A 27,238-nucleotide genomic window follows, 5' to 3' on the forward strand; every position below is an offset into this window, starting at 1 on the left:
ATATCTGAATTTTGAGAGTATTTTGACTTTGGTTATTGTCTAGATAACAGAGATCAGACCAATAATAACTGGTTTTTATTGTCTTTGAGGATCCTGAAACTGAAACTCACTAGTCAGAGTTTTGTGTAGTGCCATATTGCACCTTTGTGTATTTGTGTATTTGGTCCAGATGTCTATCATTATCGTAGGATCATCATAAGCACCTTTTGGACATGACTTTGTAGCCTCTACATCTGGCATTACCTTATGGTGGTGAGGTACTTGCTATAAATCTGTTTCTATTTCCCCCTTAAACTCTACTCTTGCTGAAGGTAGGCATGCTTGACATTTAAGAAGGAAAATAACTTCTTACTAATAAATCAAATGATTGCATTTAATCTAGTTTTTGATCTTTTTTTTTTTTTTAGCTGAACTTAGAAACTGCTATATATGATGTGATGGATCATGTATTTTATTTGTTTTCAGTACTGACAAAACAGTTAAATTATTGATTCAGATAGAAATGTCAGAATTATGTTGATGATTCTTTTGTTTTCTTTGGTCTCACCCGAGGATATGGCTTTTTTGACTGCTAGGTATTTAGAAATAAAAAAGGTTGAAATTGAAATTGCTCTTAAATTCAAAAATCAAACAGTGATGTGGATAACAGAATAATTATATCTGAATAAATTTTCCGTATCACAAATTATGAAGCTCTGAAAAAGGGCAGTTTTATGAAAAGTTATAAAGCAAGTGTTAACTCTTGACCTTGTGTTGTCTTTTTGAAATATGATCTGTTCTTTGTGGTTGAATTTGCATGTTCCCAGCATACAGTTAATGGTAGATCCTGAAATGATCAGAGCCGAGTCGCACTGTGCCTGATCTGTGCCCTCATGTGATTTCCATATTGTCTATTGCCCTGGCGACACCATAACAGATGCAGTATCATCACTGTAGTCAAGTCATGCAGATAAACCCCAGCCAAGCTCTCCTTATCCACAGCATGATATGAGTAATAAACTAGTTGTGTGTGAAAATGAATAATCAGACACCTTAAGGTTCAGTCTGCTGACCTACTGCCTGAGAGAGTGTTATACTGATATCAGCTCTGAAATTACTAGTGTTTATTTAATATATCACATTTATATTCGGTAGGGGTGCTCCGATCACGATCGGCTGATCGTTATGCGCATCTCATCAGTAAAGCCGGTTTTCTAATCAGCGGTTAATTCCATCAGGTGCGTGATTTCACATAGAGCAGCTGTTACTACACAGAGCCGTTGTTAATAGAGAAGATGCGCAATTCACGTTAATTTTCAGCGTTTATTGGCGCATCTTCTCAGTTAACAACGGCTCTGTTTAGTAACAGCTGCTCTATGTGAAATCACGCACCTGAGGGAATTAACCGCTGATTAGAAAACCGGCTTTACTGAAGAGATGCGCATTAACGATCGGCCGATCGTGATCGGAGCATCCCTAATATTCAGATGCTTCTGTGTTAATGTGTGTTTTCTTGGGCTGGGCAATAGTATCTTTAATATAATATAGTGTATATTATACAGTACACTATTGATTGAAAGTCAGTAAGATTTTCTTTTTGAAAGAATTAATACTTTTATTCAGCAATGATGATGTATAAAATTGACCAAAAGTGACAGTAAATGTATGTATTTATAATGTCGCTTTGTGACGACTTCACAGTAGCTTTTCGGTTACTACTGAAGGAGTGATCTGACCTCTAGACAGGCGTCTGTGGTGTGCTTCTGACAGAAATTTCCTCTGTAGCCTCACTAAGTGTGACAGGCTGCTAATCGCCTCAGCTACTTCTATAGAACCACAGCCAATTTGCATCAACGGCTCCTTCACCTTTAATAATGTATATGAATAACAATTAAAGAAATATGAACACCGACTTCCATGGCAACAATCAGAGAGGAATTTGAGCTAAGCAGCTTATTAACAGCATAGATGAGGAAACTGTGATGTCTCTAGGTTTAGTCCACAAAAACCAGTCATAAAAGCTGCCGGTCTAAAGCATTTCCCCTTACTCATATTCTCATTTGAACATTACAAACATGTTTGTTTTAATCTGCCAATTCATAATACGTTGTGTTGTTGCTCTATGCTGACCGTCATCTTTTGTTTTTGATGCGCTGTGCTGCTGTCATCGCTTATCAAGAAGAAATTCTTGATCAAAGGAAACTGAAATCCAATCTCAATTTCAGTTTATATCATTCTGGTAAGAATACAGACTAAGTCTAATGCATTGTGCCATGTTTAAAAAAGACCTGTTACTGTGAGTCACAATGCTATCACATAATATGGCATTATGTTATTAAATATTTGACAGTCTACATGGATTAAGCAAATCCACATTATGACAAAGATATAAAAAGTTATTTGAGTAGAAATGGTTATTTTAAAGATGGCATGAAATGGAAAGTTTTTTTTTCTGAATGCATATTATTGATCTTATTAAAAATATATTTTGACCTAGTTAAAGGTTTTAATACTTCTTATGTATGCTGGACGAAGCATTTAGTCTGCTGGATAGGAACAAGTCCCCACCCAACTTTTGTTTTCTTCTTTTAAATAATTTCCGGATGTACGTCACAATATCAGAAAGATCTGTTGTGCTTCCATTACATTGTTATATTAAAAATTGATGTCAGAATAGAACCAGGCCTTTTCAGTGTTGGGAGCAAATACAATTAAACGTCATGTTCAATTTTTGGTTCTTTATCCATCTTTTCATGAGTGATCTGAAATTTTATAATGTTAATAATACATGATTGACACCGATATAACTGTTTTATAATATGACTAACAGCAAATTTGTGGTCACGTGATGTAGATTAAAGTTACAAATCACTTTTAATGAATACTTATTCATGCTCCATACTGCTGTGTGTATTTTGTTTGATTTGTCATATTTCTAACTTTGAACGGCAGTGTAGAATAGCAATTGTAGTAGGTTAAAAAAGTATAAATTAACATGTACTAGTGTGGGAATTGTGCCCGTACTATTTTGACTGATGTTTCCACAGAATGTGCTCTTTGATGTTCAAGAGCCAAAGTCAACTTGTCTGCTGGGTTTCATTTAGATAGCGATCAGATTTACTGCATGGAGCATGATTCAGGAAAATGGGTATTACCCAGAATCTGTGACTGAACACTGATAAGAGACTTGAAATTAACACCAGTAATTCTGATTTGAAATTTAAGCTCGAATTTAATTAGAAAATCTTCCTAATAAAATCTGAATCATGAATCTCATGAAAATAGTCAAATGGAAGTTGTTTCGAACATTCTTTGGATTTTCTGTAAGTTTCACTTGAGCATTACCTGAGGCTTTTTCAAGATTGACATCTTTTGAAAGATACTCCACTATTGCTCAAGTCAGTATTCATGTACAGCGTGAGCACATTATGTAAATGAGACAGAATCAGATTCATGGTTAACAGTCTGAAAGCTGGAAACTTCTGGAGTTACAGTGTAATGGGCGTTTATCATTAAGAATCCAAGTGCAGCCTTTTTCTGGAAAAGGGGGAGGCAGGAAGAGTGTGATGTCAGACAGGGAAGTGAACTGGAAACAGAACGAGGGGAGGAGTGGGCTGTGGAGTGGGCGACGGCCTTCCCATTTCCTGGCAGCTTCTCTCTTTCTCTTTCTGCCAGAGCTGTGAGATTATGAGTAGAGGATGAAGACCAACACAGCTGGAACTGTGATTGTGCTTTCTACTGCTCATTTGCTTTGAAGAGTCTTGAGAAAAAACTTAAGTACGTCTTTTTTTTTTTTTTTTCATCATTCATCAGAAGACAACACTGCAACATGTACAGTGGATATGGAGGTACTCTGTGATTTATGAGTAGCAGTTTTGTGAGATATGATCTTGGTATTTGTCATCTAATATTGTCGAGTTACCGCTTGAATGTTGGTGTTCATGTTGTAAAGAGTGTTGAGATTTGGGTATGTGTACAGTCAGGCATGTTTTGTGATGTGAATGGAATATTTTTGGATGTTTATTTTAATACACTTTCTGTTTTTATTGTAGAATGATGTAGAAAGTAAAATATCACCAACAATGGCTCGGCTAAATCTTGCTCTGGGTGGCCATTTACTCTGGCAGCCATAGTTTAAGTGCACAAGAAGTTTTAACATGGCACAAAAGTTGTTTCCTATTAGATTCTTTTTCGCAAAATAGAAAATTCAGCTGAAAAGCGGTAGGAAATTATATATATATATATATATATATATATATATATATATATATATATATATATATATATATATATATATATATATCACTTCTCAGTTCTGTGGTCAGCAGTAGTAAAGTGAAAAGATATATGATATAGTTCCTCACATCAAGAGTTGTGTATGTTTTACAGGCCTGAGTTAGTTGGGAGGGGAATGATGGTGGATTTGTGGTTTTGGCATTGTCCAGCACCTTTTCTGTCCAGATGTTTCTGGGTTTCGTGGTGGGACCATTGTCATCCTGGGACAGACGTCCCACTGGGTTCCCATGTGATGGTTCAATTGGAGTAAGAGAGAGTGGACACTCAAAGTGTGTTTACTTTGGTCTATGGCACCTCGGCCTGGCACCTCGGGGTCATCTAGAACAAACATACAGAGAGGTACTTAAGTTTAGCTGATCCTCCGGGACTATACCTCTGGTTTACTTAAGGCCTGTTCAAGCAGAGGCTGTAAACACTCATTTAGATGATCCTCACAGTTTCAGACCACAGGCATGGACAAATGTTACAGAGAACTGTTGAAAGAAAGGGCTTCTTATAAATGATATCTCTTAACTTTTGTGCTAATCCATAGATTTGCAGTTGGAGAGGGAGTAAAAGGGAAACCGAGCCAGTTTCATGTTTCAGGCGAATGGAAGGAAGGATACACCATGTGGGGCAAATGTTAAGTGCTCAGGGAATTCAAAAAGCCACATGACTATTATTAACTCTCAAGGTGCTTGTTGTCACAACGTAGTATTGAAGAAAGCAGCTTTTCATTACAAAATATTGATTGATGATAGCGATAGAGCGATATAGCAACCTGGCCAAAATATTCAGATAATATTTAAAATATAAATAATATATAAAATGTATTCTAAAAAAATTGGTATTGACAGTAAATTGCATTTATTCTTATTCTTACTCAAAACATTCATTACTTAAAATTATTTTGTGCTTATAAATAACCACTAGTGATTCTCTGACATTTTGTCCAAAATGGAAACTGAAACCATATAGCTTGACAATATTGATTTCTTGTTTTTAATCGATCCAAGAAACGAGATCTTTTAGTCTATACTGTCTTAAGTTGGTGCACAAACAAACAAAACAGGTTTTTACTTTTATTTATTTTTTATTTTTTTGGACACAGCTTTAGGTTTCTTCCTCTCTGACTGTGTACCTTACTAGTGTTTGTTTGACAGAAACCAGGCCCTGGTAATCTCTGATATGAATGGAATGTGTCCGAGACAGAGGGGCTACCGGCTCCAACATAATGAATGTCCTATCATCACGACTTTCACAGCTGCTCACCACTCACAATGTGTGGCACTATAGATCCTCAAAGAACGGTATACATTAATAAAATGTAGCCTGGTAAATCGTCACATTAATTTAAGTTGGTTGACAGAGTGTTAATGGGTGGATTCCAGTTGGTCTGTGTCAAAACAGGGGTGGGGAGACCCCCAGGTGCTTTGTTGCTCTAGAATAATCCTGGAGCAAAGCCAGACCACCAGAACAATACAGCCACTCTGATCCACACGCTTCAGAAGAGCCTGACCAGCTTTGATTATTGTGAAAACAGTTGACATGCAGGTGGAGTGTGCATAAATTTCATAAGTGGTGGCTTTGTTGGACAGGTGGGAACCCAGCACAGAGCAACAATTGGAAGGATGAGGCTTTGATGGTGTTTATTTGTTCGTCATGAAAGGCTCCGGTGTATGAAGGGAATGTAGCAGACATTTCATTCCCACACAAGTCATGGGGAAGAAGAAGAATGTGTCACTTGCCTTGTTTACCTGGTGACACAAAGGAGGAAGGAGACTCGCCAAAAGGTGTGTTTGCGTTTGTTAAGAGGTTTGTCAAGGGAAATCATTTCTGCTTACTGATGTTCATTCAGATGCTGTTGATAGAAGTGGATATTCTGTAGGTTTCTTTTACGGGCCAGTTTTTTGGGAGTCACTGGAATTGGACAGAATTGAATGGGTGTTATTTTGACTAAGGATGAAGATGATGTGTTTAGGGACGTGCTGGGTTATCTGTACTAATAGTTAAGTGCAGATGTTATTTTTCTGTCCTCTCTCCATCAGACCATGGAATATCCTGAGGGAAATGAAAAATGTCACTTTCACTTTTCATTTTTTGCTTCCAGTTTCCAAGTGAGACAATCTGAGGTTTGTCCTCTCAGTGGAGGATTTAGGCTGGAGGGCAGAATATGTCCTGTTCTGTACCCCAGCCGTGATGCTCTCTTGCTGGGCAGAGCACAAAGAATTCTCCCTTAAGCAATCTGGTGCCCTCTGAATGAATTTCACATAGCTGAAATACTTTAGTCAGTCTATTGAGTCACAGGTGGGCTTAAGGGTCCTCAGTAGTGCAGTATGTTTGCCAACCTCCATTAAAAAGAAAATTAGACACACAAATGATCGTATGTGATTTATGTACGATAACCAATGAGGTCTGTTCTCACATACACACATACACACACACTTTCAAGCTTCAGTATGTTAAGTATTTGATGCACACTTTAGTAAGGAATCACTCGGAAGTCATTATGCATTGTTTACTCTTATCTGCCATTTTTGTCATAACGTGTTTCTATGGGTTGTGTCTTACTTCGGACTTGACTGAAAGACTAGTGTTCTGGCATTTGCTAGCTTTGTGCTTTCTAACCTTATTTCCACTTCTTTTCTCCTTTGTTGCAATTACTCTGATTGTTGTACATATGTAATACAAGAAGTTTTTCATAATTGTGTCCACACAGTCTGTCTACTATTGTAATACATTTTACCAAATGTTAAATGTATATGTAATTACTGTAGTAATTGTTATTTTTATTCATGTTACATATAAATTTATAATTTATATAAATTTAAATTTTTAACATATAAATTTTATAAATATAATTTTTTTAATTTTGAGCCCCTCACTGCACATCCCTGTATAAACTGGATTGATTTTAATAACTTTAGTAAGTTTAACGTGCTTGAAGTATGCACCAAGCACATGGAAAATACAAGAATCCGATCAGGACTTGGTATCGCCAGGTACTCAATTTAAAGACTAGGATCAGATCAGGGGCAAAAAAACATATTGGGACATCTCTAATGTCAAGCTGATGATCTTCATGAAGTTAGGCTTGGGATTGTTCTTCACCCTCCCCTTTAAGTTTAAAATAAACTCTGGCTTCCTTCCTCAATGCAGCAATGTGTTGCTGTATCTAAGGCACTGCACATTTTTGTTGACTAAATCTTGAGCACTGACTGTCCAAGTCAAGGTCATTATGGTGACTAAAACGCACTTGTGCTGATGTCACATCTTGAATGACCTCATGTGCTCAAATATGCTGGCTTAGGCTTACACCTCAGAATTTCTCACTAATGTGACTTCAAGGCCTGTTTCACCCCTTGCTCTTCTCTGGAAAGATTATATCTTCATTCAATTTAAAACAAAACTTGTTGCATTCGACCTGCCCTCACAGAGCCATGTGGAAACTGCTGCGGTTACATAAGACTTTGTTGCTTTGTGCTGGATATGTGATATTATTGAAATTTTCAGTGAGTCGTTCCGTGTTCGAATAACTTGCTACTAACTTTGTTACGCTGATAACTTCCGACTCATTTGTTTGCACTAGCAGCCTATTTATTGGTGTATATCTGGTCCAAGTGTCTTTCTGTTTGTATGCTTCTTGTATCTTTCCCATCATGTTTCTAGTCCCAGCTGTGGTCTGAGTGGGTCCATTTGTTTCCTGTCTTGGCTAAAATCCACAGTGATTGGTGTGGTGTTAAGTGTAATCTTAAGTGCTCTGTCCTCACACGTTGTGTCCGCGGGGTGTTTTTATTTTGGTGATGTCTGATAGCCCATGACAGGGGTTATTGATAAGAGACCTCACTGATTATATAAGAGGAACTCCATGACTGGCTAATCTAAAAACTGTTATAAATACTTATAACCAAATTAGAGTGATGATGCAAATGATTCAGTGAATCAAAGCTTAAAGAAAAGTTAATCAAGTAGCATGCATGCAGTGTTTTTTTCACTTGTCTTCACAGTATTTTTTGTTTTTTGTTTTTACTCATCTCATCAGGCTTGGAATGCCATTACTTGTTGACTTTCAAAACCACAGATATAATTTACCCTCATGTCATTCCAAACCTTTATTACTTTGTTTTTTCTGTGGAACATGCTGGTAACAATGAAAACTGGGAACTGTAAATGTTGATTTGTGACCAACATTTTTCAGAACATCATCTTTTATTTCCCAACAAAAGAAAGAAAAGTCAAACAGATTTGGAATGATACAAAAGTGATTAAATAATGAATCCATTTTCATTCTTGTGTGGATTATGCCTTGAATAACTTTGTGGGTTTACTTTTTGAAGGACGAGCATACACTTGAAAGATTATCTCTTTGATTGCTATTTGCTATAGTACTGGTGAATGTTTAATGTGAGGCCTCATGAGTTTTGTTTATAATCACTTGTTTTTCTTCCTTTTAGTTGCAAGACTAATATCCTTTTCATTGTGTTTTACGCATAGTTTGAGATGCACTATGGAAAGTACACAAGAAATTTGAGTTACGAAACTCAGTTTAGTCAGGTATTTTCCTTTCAATGGCTCAATGTAAACAGTTATTAGGTTGGACCGGTTTACTTGGAAATACAGTCATTTTATTCTAAAATGCTTTTATCTTGAGTGGGCAAAGCATCTGTCCTTCGAGAACTGCAATATTCTCTGTTAAATAAATTAAACAATTTGACTTGGCCTGAGGGGCACTGCACCAAAGGCTTATGATGGAATTTTATTTTCCAAATCTTAAACAGTTACATTGAAAATGCAAATGCAAAGACAGTGCCTCTAGAAAATACTTTCCAGTAGGTTTTGTGCCCATTTAGTGTTTGACCCTAATATTTCTGTTTCTCTTCAGGGAGTCCCTCCAAATCTGTGTCCACCATGTCTCTTTCTGTGCGCCCCATGCGGAGGGTCGTCACCAGATCCATCAGTAGGAGCCAGTCCTTCGCTGGAGTCAACTCCTATGATAAGTCTTACAGGTCAGTGTTAAAACAATCAACAACAGAGCGTGCATTAGAGATGGGTGATATATCAAATATTCATGAATATATTGAGGATTTTAATGTCTATTATTACCCTAGTCCGAATCACAACAGGTTAACTCGGATTAAGCGCTCACAATGTGTATACATTAGCCTTTTCAATTATGACCAAAGGCATTTTAAAAACAACTTTAAAGGGAAGTCACAGCTGACAGGACGTCCTGTGGAACTAGCATACAATTCCTAAAGGCTGCAGGAAAGCATGAATATTTATTATTGGCTACAAAAACGCTTCGCTCTAACAAAACGGGACACGTTTTCAAGAATATCTGTGTTGGTCTTGTAGCCAGTCATTTTTGTATACTCCACACAGACTTGACTTGGTTGAATAATTTTATCTGTTGAATATATAAGCATAGTTTTTGTTCAAGTGTATGTGTGCTGTGTTTTAAATGTATGTATTTGGCATCGTCTTAATTTTTTAGAAGGGCAGAGTGGCTCTTTGACTTGCGCTTGATGTAGTTTGATTCTGAAGCGTGTAGAGTTCTCTTCAAACCCTTGATGATGAAATAGAGCAGACAGAGAAAGCATGAAAGATTTAAGAAGGCCACTATCAGGACAACAGGGAGGAGCGCTGAACAAGAGAGTCTGAAAGAATGAACGTGAGGATGAATATTCTCTATATTTCAAAAGCATTTTTTAGTCCCTTTTGTTACTGTGACTTGTTTTTCTGTTATGCTTACCTGCGGATCCTGAGCTGTTCTCTGCTTTTGTTCCTCGTACAACTTTATGGGAGAAAACTGTGTCAAGACGCATCAGTGTTTCTCTCCATTTTATTGAGTTGCCTGTCATCTAGTAATTGCAGCTCGAATCGATCAGCACAAGTGTTGTTCTAAAGCGCTATCGATTTAGATAAGAGATTGTTTTCCTTGCAGAAATACTGTTTTCAATGGTTGAAAAAACAGGTGGTCCTATTATAAATGAAATGATTACTCATAGTTCAGTGGTTGCGGCAACTGACCAATGGTATCATGTATCGACGATAGTCAGAGATATCGACTGTGGCTAATGCCTTTGAAAACAAGACTATTATTATTATTATTATCAGGCTAGTAATACTAATTAGTTTTAGGGTTTATTTCATCCATCATATCGTTTTTACAGTGGTGCGTGTTATATGTAAGTTTAGCGTTGTAGGAAAATTAGATTTATTCATCATACAGTGTAGATCAATTATATTTTTTAAAGTGCATAAACTCGTTCTAGACTGAAGTCATGTTCTTTTTAATAATGTAAATGCTCTTTTGATATTTTTTTTTAGCTGCTGTTTGAATAATTGAGGAAATGTATGCATTATAATTAGTAATTTACAATGTTTCTATTAAATTGTTTGTGAGTTCTGCTGATTTAAATATGAGAATATAAGGTCAAATAAGAATAGCTTTTACGATAAATTTCAGTTGTTATTAATATATTAATGTATTCTTAATTTATTGTTTAATATTGACTAGGTTGGTGTAAAAAATAAAATAAAAAAAGACAAACATACTGTTGAAGTTGATTCACGTTAAACTAGGGTTGGAGAAAGTTTTTAAATTACCTCAAAAATAATAAATGTATACTTCAGCTTTATGTACCTCATATGTGTCCTAGGAACCTTTCAGTGTTCAGCACCCCGGCGTGTGTGAGGAGGACTCCCTCCAGAGCAAGCAGGATGTTCACGCTCTCTACTAAATCTCCTCCTCCAAAGGTGCCCCAGCCTGAGAGGCTGGACGAGGTGTTCGAGGCCCTGAAGAGAGGACTGCAGTACGTACACAAATATATGCATTGTAAATTTGTGACCTTGGACCACAAAACCAGTCGTAAGGGGCAATTTTTTGAAATTGAGATTTATACATCATCTGAAAACTGAATAAATACGATTTCCATTGATGCGTGGTCTTTTAGAATAGGACAATGTTTGATCAACATTCAACTAATTGAATATCTTGAATCCGAGGGTGTAAAAAAATCTAAATCCTGAGAAAATCACCATTAAATTTGTCCAAATTACGTTCTTAGCAATGCATATTACTAATCAAAAGTTAAGTTAGCAAGGAAATATGTACAAGGAAATGTACAAAATATCTCCATGGAATATGAATATTTACTTAATATGCTAATTATTTTTGGCATAATAGAAAAATCAATCATTTTGACCCATACAGTATATTTTGGGCTATTGCTACAAATATACCCCAGCGTCTTCAGACTGGTTTTGTGGTCCAGGGTCACATTTGTGAATTAGCCATTACAGTTAATTTAGACAAGTAATACAGTGTTTTATCAGTTGCTCACACTCAAAGAGAGCTATTATAAAACACAATTATGCTCACACAATACATACTGTCAGCTGATGTACATACTTTTACAGATGCTACCTGCAGGTCCATCAGATGGAGCTGGACAGTCTGAACAGACAAATGAAGGAGTCCAAGAGAAACTCTCGCTTGGTAAGTCTAAACAAAAACTTTATTTTGAAGATGTTTTGGGAAGGATGTTTTTGTTTCATGGTACTAAGCTATTCAGATCTGAGCACTTTCCTGTCTTTTTTATGTTAATGTTTGATTTGTAATATTTCTGTTGCTCTTTTGTAGGGTTTTTTGTATGAACTCGACAAGGTGAGTGGACGCTTCATTAATTTCATTTTACTTTATTTTTTGTTTAGAGACTAGACTCAAAAAAGCCTAGTACCATCAACTTATTTCATGTTATTAAATTGCTGTTGCCTGTTAATGATATTATAAGATTATAAATGTTGTTCTCTGTTCTCTTAGCAAGTGAAAGTAATCGAGAGATTTATGAGACGGCTGGAGTTTCATCTTAGTAAGGTAAGCTTGCTGTTTAACTGAAATGCAAATGATTTGTAAAGCATAGCTATGCAAATATTTTGAATGCACAAGTGGTATAAAACCACACCAAATTTAATATTCATGAAATTTGTAAAAGTAGGATATAGCTGTACAGTATAAATGTAATAGGTAAACTATTTTGTTATAAATATGAAATCAACTTTACAGTGCATACTACATTTGAAAGAACTTTGTTTTTAACTAGATTTAAAAAAAATACAAATTACTGAAATATTTCTGTGAGCAGGATATGCCACCCATGTCAAACAGAGTTGCATGTGTGTTTTGTAGCTTTTGTAGCAGGTCTGTTCTTGTTCAGATGTCTCTGTGTTAGTGACTGCTCTTGCATGGCCCAGTGGCCCCCGAGAACAGCCTCTGTTCGCTTGTACACATGCATTCATGCACATACATGTCTGCATCTAAACAGTGACTTTTTTCCTGAGTGATAGTCACCAACAGGATGTACAGCAAAGCGTAATCCTCCTTCTCACTGAGGACACATTCTCAGACATGGATGCCCACACATGACAGGGGACATGGGTCACAGGCAGAGGACAGCTTCAGGATCTGCTCACATTCGGGATCTGCTCACACTCGTTTGGGGAGCAGTTAACTACCCTCCACTGGACCTGTTGGTGTCTGAACTAACAGCCTAAGCTAACCCAAGCCAGCTGCACTACAGGAAGAGGCTTACCTCTCGATCCTCCTCTTCCTCCCTTCCCTTCACAGTCTCATTTCATGTTTGATTAGTCTGCGTTTTATGAGCGGAGGCGCTGCATGGAGTCTCCATGCTTTTGCTGGGGCAGATTAATGGGCAAATTGAGTATTGAAAGTACCAAAACAAAAAAAACTCTTAATATTAAGTGCTAACGACAGTCCCAACAAACTTTCAGGTGCTTTGTGGAGATGGTGGGGGTGGCTATGGTCTATGACAAATGTGAACGAAGAGGCGTGTTGTTATCAGTTTTGTGTTGTAGTTTGTATTAGCAGAAGAGGCACTTGTCATAACTCTGTGAAAATTATGACTGTCCCACTGACTCCCTGCCAATGCTGGAACGGGCTCACTGGACGGATTTTAACCATCTCCAGATGGACACACTGAGTTGAATATTTTCCCTCTCTCAGTTTGTCTTTCCTTCGTCCTTCATTCGGTTTTTGAAGGAAGCCTTTTGAAGGGCAGCAGATTCTTTCTTGCATTCAGTGTCAAGGATTGTGTTTGTTATAGTTTCTCGACTTGTGCATTTATGCATATGTGGGAACAACCAGTATACCTACAAGAAAACCTGTGTTCATGAAATGACATATTATAATTTACTTCATGAACTATTTTTCCCTTATGAGTATGTTTGTTTGGCCCAAGTATGGTGGCACACAAATATGTATAAAGTGTGTAAATTTATGTCTGTTCTTTTTAATTATAGTAAAAGAGTGCATACATGTTCAGTAATTTTTGGTTTTCTAAATCCTTCCATTCTTTGCAAAGCTTAAACAGTGGTGTTTTTGTGATTACCATCATTTGGGTATTGCTTTTTTAAGGGGTCATATGATGTGATTTAAATTTTTCCTTTCTCTTTGGAGTGTTACAAGCTCTTGGTGCATAAAGAAGATCTGTAAAGTTGCAAAGACTAAAGTCTCAAATCCAAAGAGATATTCTTTATCAAAGTTAAGACTGCCACGCCCCCCCTAAAACGGCTCATTCAAACACGCCCCCACATGTCTACGTCACTATGTGGAAATATTTAATATTTGCGTAATGCCGCCCTAATGTTCAAGTTAGTGTTGAAGCAGTCATGTCAGAGAGATGCTGTGTGTTTCTAGGCGAAAGCAAAAGCACTTTATTTGGCTTTCCGAAAGTAGATGTTTTTAGGAATCTTTACGAGTGTGGCGAGTGGGGCGGGGCCGAGAGGCGTGGGAACGAGGAGTGAGGCCAGGTGTAGTGATTGGAGATGAGCTACACCTGCGCCCCACCGCCGGTCTTGAGTCCCACGTAGGAGATGGAAGGATATAAAACTGGAGTGACGACCGTGAAGGACGAGAGAGGACCAGGCCTGGGATATTATTTTATGTTTGCTTTTTATTTGTGCGCGTCAGTCGCCGTGAGGGGCTGACGCGCTGCTTTGTGTTTATTTTGAATATTAAAATGGGTTTTGATTGTGCGCCGGTTCCCGCCTCCTTCTTCCCGATCAATATGGAGATTTGAATATCGTTACAGTGGTGCCGAAGCCCGGGAGAAGGAGGGACGCGCTGCTGAAGATCCCTCGCCGCTGTGGTGAATCCGCGGTGCCCTCGAGCTGGCGAGGTATGTGCCGCCAGGGACGCTCGAGGCGGTGGGCTGGAGCGAGTTGCCGGGGACGGGCGAGCTCGCTGCTGGCCGCCCACGATATGGAGGGGCGGCTGCCGTCCGTGAGGGAGCGGAGGAGTCGGCGCCGTTCGCCAGGGGGCCGGAGCCTGCCGCCTCCGCGAAGGAATCCGGAGGGGCAGGGAACGGGGGACTCCTGCCGGCTGCCCAAAACCGGAGGAGCCGTCGCCGTCCATCGGGCGGCGGAGGAGTGTCGCGCCGTCCGCCGAGAGCCGTCCAGTGCCACCGCCAGGCACCGCGGAGGAGATCACCCAGCTGGTGGAGGGCCGAGCAGCAGTGCGTCTGGGAACCGGATTTTTTTTTTTTTTTCTCTCTCCCCTCTCTCGTCCTTGTCGCTCCTCCTTCCATCTCCTTTTCTCTCGGCTCGTCTGTCCTACCCCCAGGTTCCTGCAGGTCCCCGTGAGCGGTCCCCCCTGGAGGGAAGGGGGGGGGGGGGGGAGTAGAGCGCAGTCTCGAGGGTACCCCCCGGCCTGCGAGGGGCGATGGGGGTATGTGGCGAGTGGGGCGGGGCCGAGAGGCGTGGGAACGAGGAGTGAGGCCAGGTGTAGTGATTGGAGATGAGCTACACCTGCGCCCCACCGCCGGTCTTGAGTCCCACGTAGGAGATGGAAAGATATAAAACTGGAGTGACGACCGTGAAGGACGAGAGAGGACCAGGCCTGGGATATTATTTTATGTTTGCTTTTTATTTGTGCGCGTCAGTCGCCGTGAGGGGCTGACGCGCTGCTTTGTGTTTATTTTGAATATTAAAATGGGTTTTGATTGTGCGCCGGTTCCCGCCTCCTTCTTCCCGATCAATATGGAGATTTGAATATCGTTACAACGAGTACAACAGAACCGCAATGCTTTTTATGGAAGACTGTTTCGTGAACTTAGAAGATATATTGTGTTTTTTGAACATTTAAAGCGTGTCAACATGTTCCGTTACACCAAATAGACTAAATAATGATCTTTAAAAAAGCATCATATGACCCCTTTAATGCCATAATCCTCCTTATACACCTCCCTTCTCCTGCTTAAACATTCTTCCATTGAAGTGAATGGAGCTTGCATACTGTTTGTATGCTTCTCATTCATTCATACTCAATTACAATGGATTGCTCATTCTTTTTTCTAATCTCTGAATTACAGGAGTCGTGCTGTGAACAGTTATGAAATGACTGTTTGTAATGATAATATCTCTAGCTCTGAACATCTGCCTATGTTTTAGTTGACATAATTTGGAGATTTAACAGTTTCCTGTCTCCATTAATGACTTCCACATTTGCTGACCTGCTCAAGGTGTTGCGGATAGATTAATAAAATCTAAATTACTTATATTGCAGGCAATGAGGCCTAGCAGGAAAAACTTGGGCAAGAAAAGATTTAACAACAAGATGTTGTGGTTGGTGCATGTGTGTGCATAGGCAATTAAGTGATTCAAATAGTGAACTTTATTGGATAATTCAACTTAAGTTGCAGCTGTGTTTTGGATATGGTAGTTAGTTTGTAGCTGATCTAAGATGGTCATTATTTTGTTGAATTTTAAACTGGAATAACCTGCTTGTTTCTGATTAAAGGGGCTTAATTTTATTATTCTTTTTTTTTCTTAAAACAAAATGCATTTTGATAAGCGGAATTGGGAGATGATAATAAGAATTGATTTCCATGTGATTACCAGCTTGAAGCCAACTAATGTTTCAAAACTCTGCTCAAGACGGGTTTTTCAGGGAATGTTATTGAAGACATTTGTTATGAACATGCATCAATATTGTATTTAATTAATATATTTTCATTGATTGTAATAAACACTGGATGTTGTGTGTGTGTGTGTGTGTGTGTGCACATAGATTGACGAGCTCTACGAGGCCTACTGTATGCAGCGCAGACTGAGAGATGGAGCCGATAAGATGGTGAAGGCTTACACAGTCTCTCCAGGCAGCAGGGAGGCCAGAGAAAGTCTGTCTGAAGCTAACAAGAGCTTCAAAGAGTACACAGAGGTAAGAGTGTTTGGTTAGATGAAAGTGTGGGTGGAAGAGGAAGAATTATGGACTTTGTCAATAAAGACGAGAACAAAGACAAGATTAGAGTAAACCGTGTATGCAGGATTTAAAAGGGTTCAAAACATTTTGTGTGAATCCATTTTAGATCAAAAATTTATTTTAGCTTATTGTTAGTAACATTAAAGCACATCAACTTAGTGTTACTGAACGGAATCCACTTAAGAACTAAAATGTCCTTCAGCTTAGTCTTAGTTAGTACAGCACATCCACTTTAGAACTAGAATTTTCTTCAGTTTAGTGTTTGTGAACTGAATCCACTTCAGAACTGAAATTCTGAATCCACTTCAGAAATTAAATTTACTTCTAAACTGAAATCTAACCAAATCAGAATTGAAAACCACTTCAGTTTAGTGATGTTAATTAAATCCACTTAACGTGTTTTTTACAAGGCAAGAGGGACTGAAGTTGCAGATAAACAATACAATTATTTATTTTCCAGGACTAAGATAAACATCAAGAAATTCATATAGCAATATTTTTGCAGTATATGGTTCCAGTAAAATTACCACCCTGAAAAATGTGATTGGTTTTATGATGTTAGACTTACACTTTACTGATTTTGGCTTAGACCACAGGTTTTTGTTTTTTTTTGCATCCGGCCAGATGGATACAGGGCAGCAGAGCTAGACTCATTTGATATGCTCATGGAAATAATGCAGGGAGGCAATCTGATTAAGAGAGACAGCCTTTCCTAAGTGCTTTTCATTACCCTAATGGCTGCTGCAGGACACATTCAACTGTAGGAATCCTCATTATTTTCCTCCCTCTCTCTCTCTCTGTCTCTCCTGCTATTACTATTTGCTGAATACTTTACAGTGTATACTATATACTGCCTATTATTATTCTTTTTTAATTAAGTGAAGAGGAAGCATTATTCCATGATGAATGGTTCAAACTGTAGTGTGCTGTATCCTTGTTTCAACACCTTGCATGTTTATTTCTCTCGTGCCTGCCACCTTAGTCTTTTTTCCTCTCTGTATTTCCTCTCTTTCCTGCAGAATATGTGCATGCTGGAGAGTGAGCTTGAGAACCAGCTGGGGGAGTTTCATGTCAAAATGAAAGGTAAGACGGTCTCTTTATACTTGGGTAATGTTCCATTCTAGAGTAATTTTAGTTTGTAATTTCCTACAGTTTCATATCACACGTTTCATGATCTTAACAGTGTGCCATATTTGAATAATGATGCAAGGCTTTTTTTCCAGGCTTGGCAGGTTTTGCACGGCTTTGTGCTGGAGACCAGTATGAGGTGAGCTTCTTCTGCTGCTATAATTGACCTTCTCTCTCATTTATAGTCGCCATTTGAGATGCTCTTGAGGGTTGATGTTCAGCCTCACAACACTATTGCCAATCAAACCTGATTGCGGAGTCAAAATATTCATCTGTTCCACAATCAACTGCAAACTCCGATTATTGAATATTCTTGTATTCTGATTTTTGTGGTGCATTTAGTTCCTGATAAACAATTGATGTTTCTTTACATTCATCATGTCCTCATAATGCGTCCTTGATGTCATCGGTGATCTGGTTTGTACTGTTGTCAGCGACAGATATGACCGATAGCGTTGATTGAAGATCTGACTGGTTTGAACCCCACACAGTGAAATCTATGAGCAATAACTATTGATTCTGTTAGCTAGCATTGGATGAAAGCATCTGGTAAATGACTGCTTACAAAAGAGACGGACACAGATGTGCGGTTAAGAGCAGATTTGGGGAGGCGTAGGATAATTTAAAGAGGAGCGAATATTAATGTGTATGCCCCACCTCCACCTGTTTAACATGCAAGAGCTTTAGAGTGACTGACAAACCAGTCCATGCAGTGAGTCAGCACAGTCCGCTCAGCAAGAGCCCTCTGAGACATGACAGGAGGGAGGTGGTGTGAAAAAGAACAAAAACTTGACTCAAGAAGATCTAGAAATTGATGAAAGAGTGGGTGGCAGAGACTCTTTATCAGAGATTTTTATTTGGCCCATCTGTTATTATTCTCACTCCTCTCCACCTGAATGAATAAAAAAATCAGTTTAAAGTTATTAAAAAGCTTGTAATTCTGTTAGAAATTTTAATACAAGAAAAATAAACAAACAAAGGGATCGAAAATACATACCAATATATTTACCAATTTTATATATATATATATATATATATATATATATATATATATATATATATATATATATATATATATATATATAGTACTTTTGGCTTGTTTTTCAGTAGAAAAAACTTCTAAATCGAAATATAATAATAATAATAATAATACTAATGTAAAATTGTATAGGGATTCAAATGTAATTCTAATTGCTTTATTTTTGAATACCTCCACAGATCTTTATGAAGTACGGTCGTCAGCGGTGGAAGCTGCGGGGTCGGATTGAAATCAATGGCAAGCAAGTGTGGGACAGTGAGGAGATGGTCTTCCTCCCCCTTATCACAGAGTTCCTCTCTATAAAGGTAGTTTTTAATATGACAATACAGTTACATTCACTGGTATATTGTCATATGTTTTTCACATTCTACTAGTTTCTGGTTGTCCTTTCTGTCACACTCACATGTGCAGCACAGTCACATCAATCTGTGAGACATTAATGCACATCCAGCACAGCAGCTGGATTTTGACTTGTTGTTCTCTACCAGTGGTTCCATGACACATAACTACACGTGAGAGAAAGGGAACATCACTCCAGGACAGAGAGAAAGAAAGAGAGAGAGCGAGAGAGACAGAGGGAGGCAGGGGGATAGAGACAGGAAGACTGCATGGGATAGGGAGTGAAGGGAAGTTTACAGTAGACAGCAATATTAAAACAGAGACTCCAGGGGAGGAATGAAGAGAATGCAGCTGATGTTTGTCAAAATGTTTTCGATTGGCCCGAGGGATGTAAAATGTACTGTTGGGTCTGATTCAAAGTGCAGTGTGACCCCATAATTTGAAACCATATGCCCAACCCGAGGATCAGAAATGTCAGCATGTAAAGACAATATAAAATCAAAATCAAACCTCTTTATTTTCTGAAACTGCCCCTAAACGGTGTGTTATTTTGCATGGTTATTCTAAAGAATACAATTAATTTCATTCTAAAATAAAATAATAATTCAATTAACGGTTGCACTTTATTTTACAGTGCGTATACTTACATGTACTTATAGTGTACTTACAGTGTATTTATCTAAGAAAGTTCTGGTAATACAAGGTAACTACATGGGGTAGGGTTAGGTTTAGGGATTGGGTTCAGGGTTAGTACCTAGTTATTACATATTTATTGTAATTACTATAATAAGTACATAGTATGTACGTGGGGAACAGGACTGTGAAATAAAGTGCTACCCTATTTTTTTCTCATTTTTCTCTTTTTTTTTTTTTTTTATAATATCATCATAACCTGTTTACACCCATTCTTCGAAGTTTGATCAAATCTCAAAGTAAAAATTAAATCCTACAAACTTCCCAATAGATAACATGTCATTTTAAAATCATAATATGGAAGTTAAATGTGTTTAATTGGATCTTCAAAATTCCTTTTTCACAAAGCGTGCAACCTATATAACAAGTGATTGCTAATATTGACAGGAACTCGTGACATTGTGCTGGTCATTAAACTGATGATGACATTTCCTCCTAAATAACCATCTTGTACGTGGTTGTCAAGGTGACGGAGCTGAAGAGTCTGGCCAATAACGTGGTGGTTGGAAGTGTGTCATGTGAGACGAAGGACCTGTTCGCTGCCCTGCCCCAAACAGTAGCTGTGGATATCAATGACTTGGCCACCATTAAGCTCAATCTAGAGGTCACCTGGAAGTAAGTACAGCAGAGGGATCACATCAAATGGCAGATCTTGTAACTGGTGATAAAAATGACTCGTTCTATTTGAAATGCACTGTAAACATGAACCCCTCTCTCTTTTCTTCTGTAGTCCATTCGACAAAGATGACCTGTCGTCCTCGGCTAGCACTGTGAACAAAGCTCCTACTGCCAACAAACGCTTCTCTACCTACAACCAGAGTCCTCCAGACACACCCTCTCTTCGAGAACAGGCCTTCCATGTGAGTACTTGTACTCTTTTGACTGTCCAGTCCCTTTAAATCCAAAATCCACTGTCCCTTGAATATATACAGAGAAGTCCAAAAGTCTAAAACCTCAATAAATTATTTTATTTTTATTTTTTTAATACATATTATTAACCAACAACCCGAATCTACAATGGTTTTTAAACTTGTATGATTTGTATATTTAAATTTTAGATAATCTAAATGAACAGGACATCAATTTTAAATAACTAACAAATATTTATTAATATAATTATAATTAATGCTGTTACCATAATTTTTAAATTTACTATCATTTACAGTAGGAAAAGGGAAAAAGTGAGGAAATTACATTTTTAAAAGTGTATTTACAGGTACATTTGTATAGTATTTAAAAGAAAAACAAAGCAGCACTCGAGCTGCATGAACTTCACAAGTTTGTTGCAGACCTGTTGATAATTTTTTTTCCAGCATGGTCTGAAAATGATCCATAGAGCATATTGTGCTCCAGTGGAACCAGGAACAGGGAATCACATGAGCTATTGCACAAATTTGTGGATTTGATTGGTAACCTTTTCAAGAGATTTCAAGTGATGAATAACTTCTGATGATTTCTAAAATGTGATAAAAGAAATCACTTCACACCAGAATAAGAATGTCAAAGAAATGTGAAAAAGGCAACGAGGAAGTCTTTTTTTTTTTTTTTTTAAACAAAGGTCAAACTCTTTTTGTAATGTAGATTTCTGAGGGTGCAGTCTTGTCATAAATTAATCTATTACTTTTCCTACATAATTCTTTACAAAAAATATCGGTAAAATATATATTTGGGAGTCTTAGACCTTTCCAACGATATATAGTTTGTCAAGATTACATTCAGTTTGATTGTAATTATAGTATAGTCAACGTAGGCGTCCCGTATACGGGACGGGGTGACAGTTAACAGGTTAATATGTTTCTGCTAAGTGCACACCACCATAATGTCGATATACCACAGATCTCTCTCCTTTTGTCCTAATGGAGATCGCGCAGTTCTGCAGACTCTTTTAAGATTTAAATGAGCACAATAGGCTCCACATAGATTAAATAGTAGTCATTTCTCAGAAGCATCTTAATCTCACAAGGTCATGGTAGCATATGATGGCTCCATTTCAGGTCAGCTCTGATGAATTAGATGAAATGGATGTCTGAAAAGCTCATAACTTGCTAGGTCAGATTACCATAGACCAGAAGTGATGTAGCTGTAGCCCACTCCAAAACTCTCATGCCTTCCCGCTGACTGCGTGCAGACAGCTCCACGAAACATGATGTCCAAACAGCGCTGGTCCTTACTGGATGTGTTCAGAGACACGCTTGCAGAGAAACTGACTCAGAGCTGCTCATGCAGTGATGTCACCTCGGTCCGCCTGGGGTCCTCTCTGCTTTTCGGCCATGTAAGTGCGGTCGACTCGTAGACCTAGTTGTGTAGCTTTGGCTAGTAGTCAGTAATAGGCTGAAAAGCTTTGTATGGTTCTTTTGGTAATGAGTAGTCTCTGCTGTCTGTCTAGGAAATTATAATTGTTGTAGTGATGGTTTCCACTGTGTCCTGTAGTCAGTTGTCTTTAATTAAATAGAGCAAATAGGATTCTTGTGCATGTAATTAGTTGTCTGTCCAACTGTGAGTGACAAGAATAGTAAAGTATGTTATTGTTTTGAAGGGTGTTCACATTAGCCCAGTGAGGGAAGTTAATTAGAGGGAGCAGGGAGTGTGTTAGTTCACTGGGCCTGATGCCAGTCTGCTCTCCACAAAGATACAAACTAATGCTGAGTGACGCTGTTTTCTCCTCTCCCTCTTAAAACTAGCCTGTTGTCTGCTCACAGTCCTCAGATATTATTTGAGCATATATCTCTCACTGTGGACTTTATAGTAGAGTATGAAATGATGGCCTTTCACATGACTTCATCAGGGCTTTAATACAAGATTCTTGAAGGACATTTTTGCAAAGCATTTTACAAACTTCAAGTCAAGTACTTGAATAAGGAAAGACAGAAATCTCTTGTCAACAAGCCATAAGCCATTCATCAAAAGAAAAACAGCGCTGCTACATAATATATTTGTGAAATATTTTTTTTACTTTTTTCCAGGAATTTATATATTTATACATGTGTATATATATACATACATACATTTTCCACAAAAATACTATGCAGCACAACTTGTTTTTAACATTGCTTGTAATAAGACATTGTTTCTTGAGCATCAAATCAGCATATTAGAATGATTTCTGAAGGATCATGTGGCAGAAGATTGGAGTAACGGCTGCTGAAAATTATTTGCTATTACAGGAATAAATTACATGTTCAAATATATTAAAATAGAAAAGAGCATTTTAATTTAATTGGTTTTACCATTTTTATGATCAAATAAATGTAGCCATTGTTTGCATAAAATACTTGTTTAAAAAAAATATTATTATTATTATTATGATTTTTTTTTTTTTTTTTTTTTTACAAATTTCACAATGATTTCAGTGTCCATTTTTGTGTTTGTTAAAGTTCGGCTTTTTCATCACAGAAATAAATTACATTTTAAAACTGATCAAAATAGATGGGTTAATTCATTATTATTTTTAATGATATTACTTTTTTTTGTTTTATTTATTTTATTAATCACATAAATGCATAAGTAGGCATAGCTGGAATAAGAGACTTCTGTCAAGAACTTTTAAAAACATTACCCACCCCAAACTTTTGAATGGTAGTGAATGTCATTTTCTTTGTCCATTGAACTCAGAGTATTTAGTTCCTTTTTGAAACTTAAACACTGTTCCAGCTTTGCTCCAAAGGGTTTGATGATTTGAGGAACATTACTGTGGGTCATGTGAAAGGGTCTTTACATAAATTATTTAGTATTTATAATCATTTATATCCTTATAATCTCTTTCTTCTGCACTAGAATATGTTGAGGAGACAAGAGGAGCTGGAGAACGGAACAGCGTGGTCAAACTCCTCCGAATCCTCTGACGATTCCTCCAGTCCCCAGCTTTCCATGGGAATGCGCCATGCACACAAAAACTTAGTACAGCCTGAGGTACAAACTGCTCCTCCTGCCATTGAAATCTCATTTGCAACCCGTGAATCTGCGACCTCTACTCCCACCCGCCTGGCCAAACAGAAAGAAGAGGACGAGGAGGGGGAAGAAGAGGAGGAAGATCTGAAGAAACCAACAGCCACCATAACAGTCACCACTGAGGCTCCCGTGAAACATGAAGTGCCCAATGGCCATCCCCGCTATTCCCGCTCCCTTAGCCACATCAGCGAGATCAGTGCAGATGGTGTTTTGACAGATAGACTGACTGGGGAATCTTTGGAGTCCAGTGAAGTGACTTCAGTGGTCTCTTCAGTATTTGTAAGTGACATTGACATGGATAAGCCCCACCGTGCAGAACTATGTTTTGTAATACCAGACACTCAGGAGATCTGCCCCAGTCCTGATCCCTCCACGAGTGAGCCATCCTGTCCCGCAGAGCCACCGAACTGTTCAGAAAGGAGCTCTCCTGCAGAAACCACAGCTTGTGACTCTGAGAAAGCTCCAGAGCTCACGTCTAGGCCCACCTGTGGAGACAAAGACTCTTTCCCCAATGCTAATGCTTTGTCCCAGCAGATGGACTCCGAAGATCCTAGGACTGATTCCTCTCATGAGCCACACCTCACAAAGACACAAACGGACGACCTGCTGGCAGAGAAGTCTTGTTCTTTAGTAGACACTGGACCCATGGATGATTTGGAGGGACAATCAGCAGACAGTGGTTTGGAGGAGGCCCTTGGTGCTGTTTTGTCCTCCCTTGATGACTACAGAGGCCAGTTCCCAGAACTACAGGTCCTAGAGCAAGAGCTGAAGCTGTTGGAGGAGGCGCTAACAGTAAGTGCTGAAACTTATTGTTGTGGTTTAGTGTCAGTAAAATAAAAATAAACCAATATATGTATAAAAATGCAATTCAGGTTATTTCAAAACTGTTCTTCTTTGAAGAGTGTGTTTTGAATATCTGCATTAAAATGTCCTTTTATACTTTTAATTTATAAAGTTGCATCTAGTTGAAAATGTCAGGGTGAAGAAGAAAAACCGTCTGAAATTCTTGAAAAGAAACCTGTATTGTAGTTAGTCTTAGTTCTTTCTTATTACTTCGATAGATAAATTAATATTTGAAACTGCTACATAATATTTGAAAGGAAAAAATGTCATGCGATGCAACCAACTAAAGCAGCAGAAATAAAAACCTCAAAAACATTATTTATGAATTAGTGGCATATATTATAAAAAATTATTTATGTAAGTAATTTTGGTGAAGGTTTTTTTTTTATTATTGTAATAAATAATATGAAAATCCTTTAAAGAGTTTCAGAGACAGATGGACAGATAGATGGACAGATGGAAAGAAAGATAGATAGATAGATAGATAGATAGATAGATAGATAGATAGATAGATAGATAGATAGAGATAGATGTAGATATATTTATGAATGACTGTTTATAAACCATAAATAAATATGGTAAATATGTGAATTACTTTTAACACCAAATGTTTTAGTATTTAATTTGACCCATTTGTTGTGTCTTTGAGAATCAGTATGCCTTCAGAGAGGTTGGAAGTGAAGAAAACGCTGCATTAAACTGTGAGGACTTAGGGTGTAACCTTTCCTAGCAGACTTAGATTCTCAGTGTTTTGGTCACAGAATCATTTGGGTATTGCTCGTATCCAAGCTACTCACGATGATAACCATCAATGTCTCAGATCCGGGTTTGGGTCCAGAGTCTTTGGTCTTCATCAGTGGAACAATGGAGTTCATCAAAGATGTGACCTTTGCATTCACTATTAACCACTTCATCCTGTGTATACAGAGAAGTTTTCCTGGCAAAACTTAGCTTAGTCATAGAATTAACACAATGTGTCTTTTTCCAGAATTGGCCCTATTGATGTTCCAGGTTTTATAAGTCACTGACAGTGTCTGTGTCATGTTTGAGTTAACAGATATAATTGTTCCTCAGTTTTTAATAACAACTTTTGCACTATTGCATTTTGTTTTGTTTAATGTATTCACAAGAGTTCAATATTAGAAATGTGCATATTTGAAGAAAGATTATATTGCACACTTGCACAATTATCAACACTTATTCCGGTGTGAAGTCTTATCCCAAAAGACTTCCACTGGATTCCATCACTGTGAATGTGAATTTTGCTTGTTTTTACAAGTCAAAAAAGTTTTATGTGGTAATTGATGTTAATATAATTTAACAACATACGTTAGTTGAACATTAACTTTAAGCCTTAAATTGTGGGGTTTCTTTTAGCTAATAATTTAAACCGAGGTTTTAATGACTGTTTGATACATTATATACTTTAAAATCAAGAGTTTTTCATTTGTTATTATTTAGACTAAAGAGATTGATAGGTTTTTTTTTTTTATTTTTTTTGTATCTGCAGGTACGGAGTCGTAGTCGGTCCTCCAGTGTCAGTTTGACGGTTGAGACGGCTCTAGAGAGCTTTGACTTCCTTAATACATCAGACCTGGAGGAAGAGGAAGATGAGGAGGATGGTGAGAGACCGTGTGAGACAGACAGGTCAGAACTTGAGAAATGTTTCACCTTTCTGCAGTCAGATGATATTTTATAGCACATAAAGAAATCAGGTTCAACCAAGGTTTTGGTTATAATGTTATGTTACACTACTGCCACCTAGTGACTTGGACAATCGTTAGTTTCAGTGACTGATTTCACAACTTTATCAATGTTCAATGCCAACTCTTTAAATTTTTCAGAATATACAGGTGGTGCTGGTCATATAATTAGACTATCATCAAAAAGTTGATTTCACTAATTCCATTCAAAAAGTGAAACTTGTATATTACATTCATTCATAACACACAGACTGATATATTTCAAATGTTTATTTCTTTTAATTTTGATGATTATAACTGACAACTAAGGAAAATCGCAAATTCAGTATCTCAGAAAATTTGAATATTGTGAAAAGGTTCAATATTGAAGACACCTGGTGCCACAATCTAACCAGTTAATTAACTCAAAACACAGGCCTTTAAATGGTCTCTCAGTCTAGTTCTGTAGGCTACACAATAATGGGGAAGGCCGCTGACTTGACAGTTGTCCAAAAGACGACCATTGTCACCTTGCACAAGGAGACAAGACACAAAAGGTCATTCCAAAAGAGGCTGGCTGTTCACAGAGCTCTGTGTCCAAACACATTAATAGAGAGGCGAAGGGAAGAAAAAGTGTATAAACGATAGGGATAACCGCACCCTGGAGAGAATTGTGGAACAAAACCCATTCAAAAATGTGGGGGAGATTTACAAAGTGGCCTGCAGCTGGAGTCAGTGCTTCAAGAACCACTTCTCACAGACGTATGCAAGACATGGGTTTCAGCTGTTGCATTCCCTTGTGTCAAGCCACTCTTGAACAACAGACAGCGTAAGAAGCATCTAAAGACAAAAAGGACTGGACTGCTGCTGAGTGGTCCAAAGTAAGGTTCTGATGAAAGTAAATTTTGCATTTCCTTTGGATATCAGGCTTGCAGAGTCTGGAGGAAGAGAGGAGAGGCACACAAGCCATGTTGCTTGAGGTCCAGTGTAAAGTTTCCACAGTCAGTGATGGTTTGGGGTGCCATGTCATCT

The 27,238-nt window shown here is 38.0% G+C and overlaps 1 protein-coding gene across 4 annotated transcripts in view; it reads left to right on the forward strand.

Annotated features, from left to right (window-relative positions):
- LOC127934275 (rho family-interacting cell polarization regulator 1) overlaps window positions 1-27,238 on the forward strand; it is a 299,157-nt gene that overhangs the window by 265,290 nt on the left and 6,629 nt on the right. For 3 of the 4 annotated variants that reach the window (XM_052531549.1, XM_052531548.1, XM_052531547.1), the window contains exons 2-14: window positions 9,137-9,260; window positions 10,917-11,069; window positions 11,677-11,755; window positions 11,900-11,923; window positions 12,080-12,133; window positions 16,343-16,492; window positions 17,554-17,617; window positions 17,758-17,801; window positions 18,881-19,006; window positions 20,200-20,348; window positions 20,464-20,593; window positions 23,508-24,473; window positions 26,035-26,171. In XM_052531549.1, the coding sequence (XP_052387509.1) occupies window positions 9,163-9,260; window positions 10,917-11,069; window positions 11,677-11,755; window positions 11,900-11,923; window positions 12,080-12,133; window positions 16,343-16,492; window positions 17,554-17,617; window positions 17,758-17,801; window positions 18,881-19,006; window positions 20,200-20,348; window positions 20,464-20,593; window positions 23,508-24,473; window positions 26,035-26,171 (2,174 nt within the window). In that variant the 5' untranslated portion in view covers window positions 9,137-9,162. Of the gene's footprint in view, window positions 1-3,657; window positions 3,828-9,136; window positions 9,261-10,916; window positions 11,070-11,676; window positions 11,756-11,899; window positions 11,924-12,079; window positions 12,134-16,342; window positions 16,493-17,553; window positions 17,618-17,757; window positions 17,802-18,880; window positions 19,007-20,199; window positions 20,349-20,463; window positions 20,594-23,507; window positions 24,474-26,034; window positions 26,172-27,238 lie in introns of those variants that run through there. The other variant, XM_052531546.1, reaches the window with a different exon arrangement.

Source organism: Carassius gibelio, chromosome A18 (assembly GCF_023724105.1).
Source record: "Carassius gibelio isolate Cgi1373 ecotype wild population from Czech Republic chromosome A18, carGib1.2-hapl.c, whole genome shotgun sequence".
Lineage (NCBI taxonomy): Eukaryota > Metazoa > Chordata > Actinopteri > Cypriniformes > Cyprinidae > Carassius > Carassius gibelio.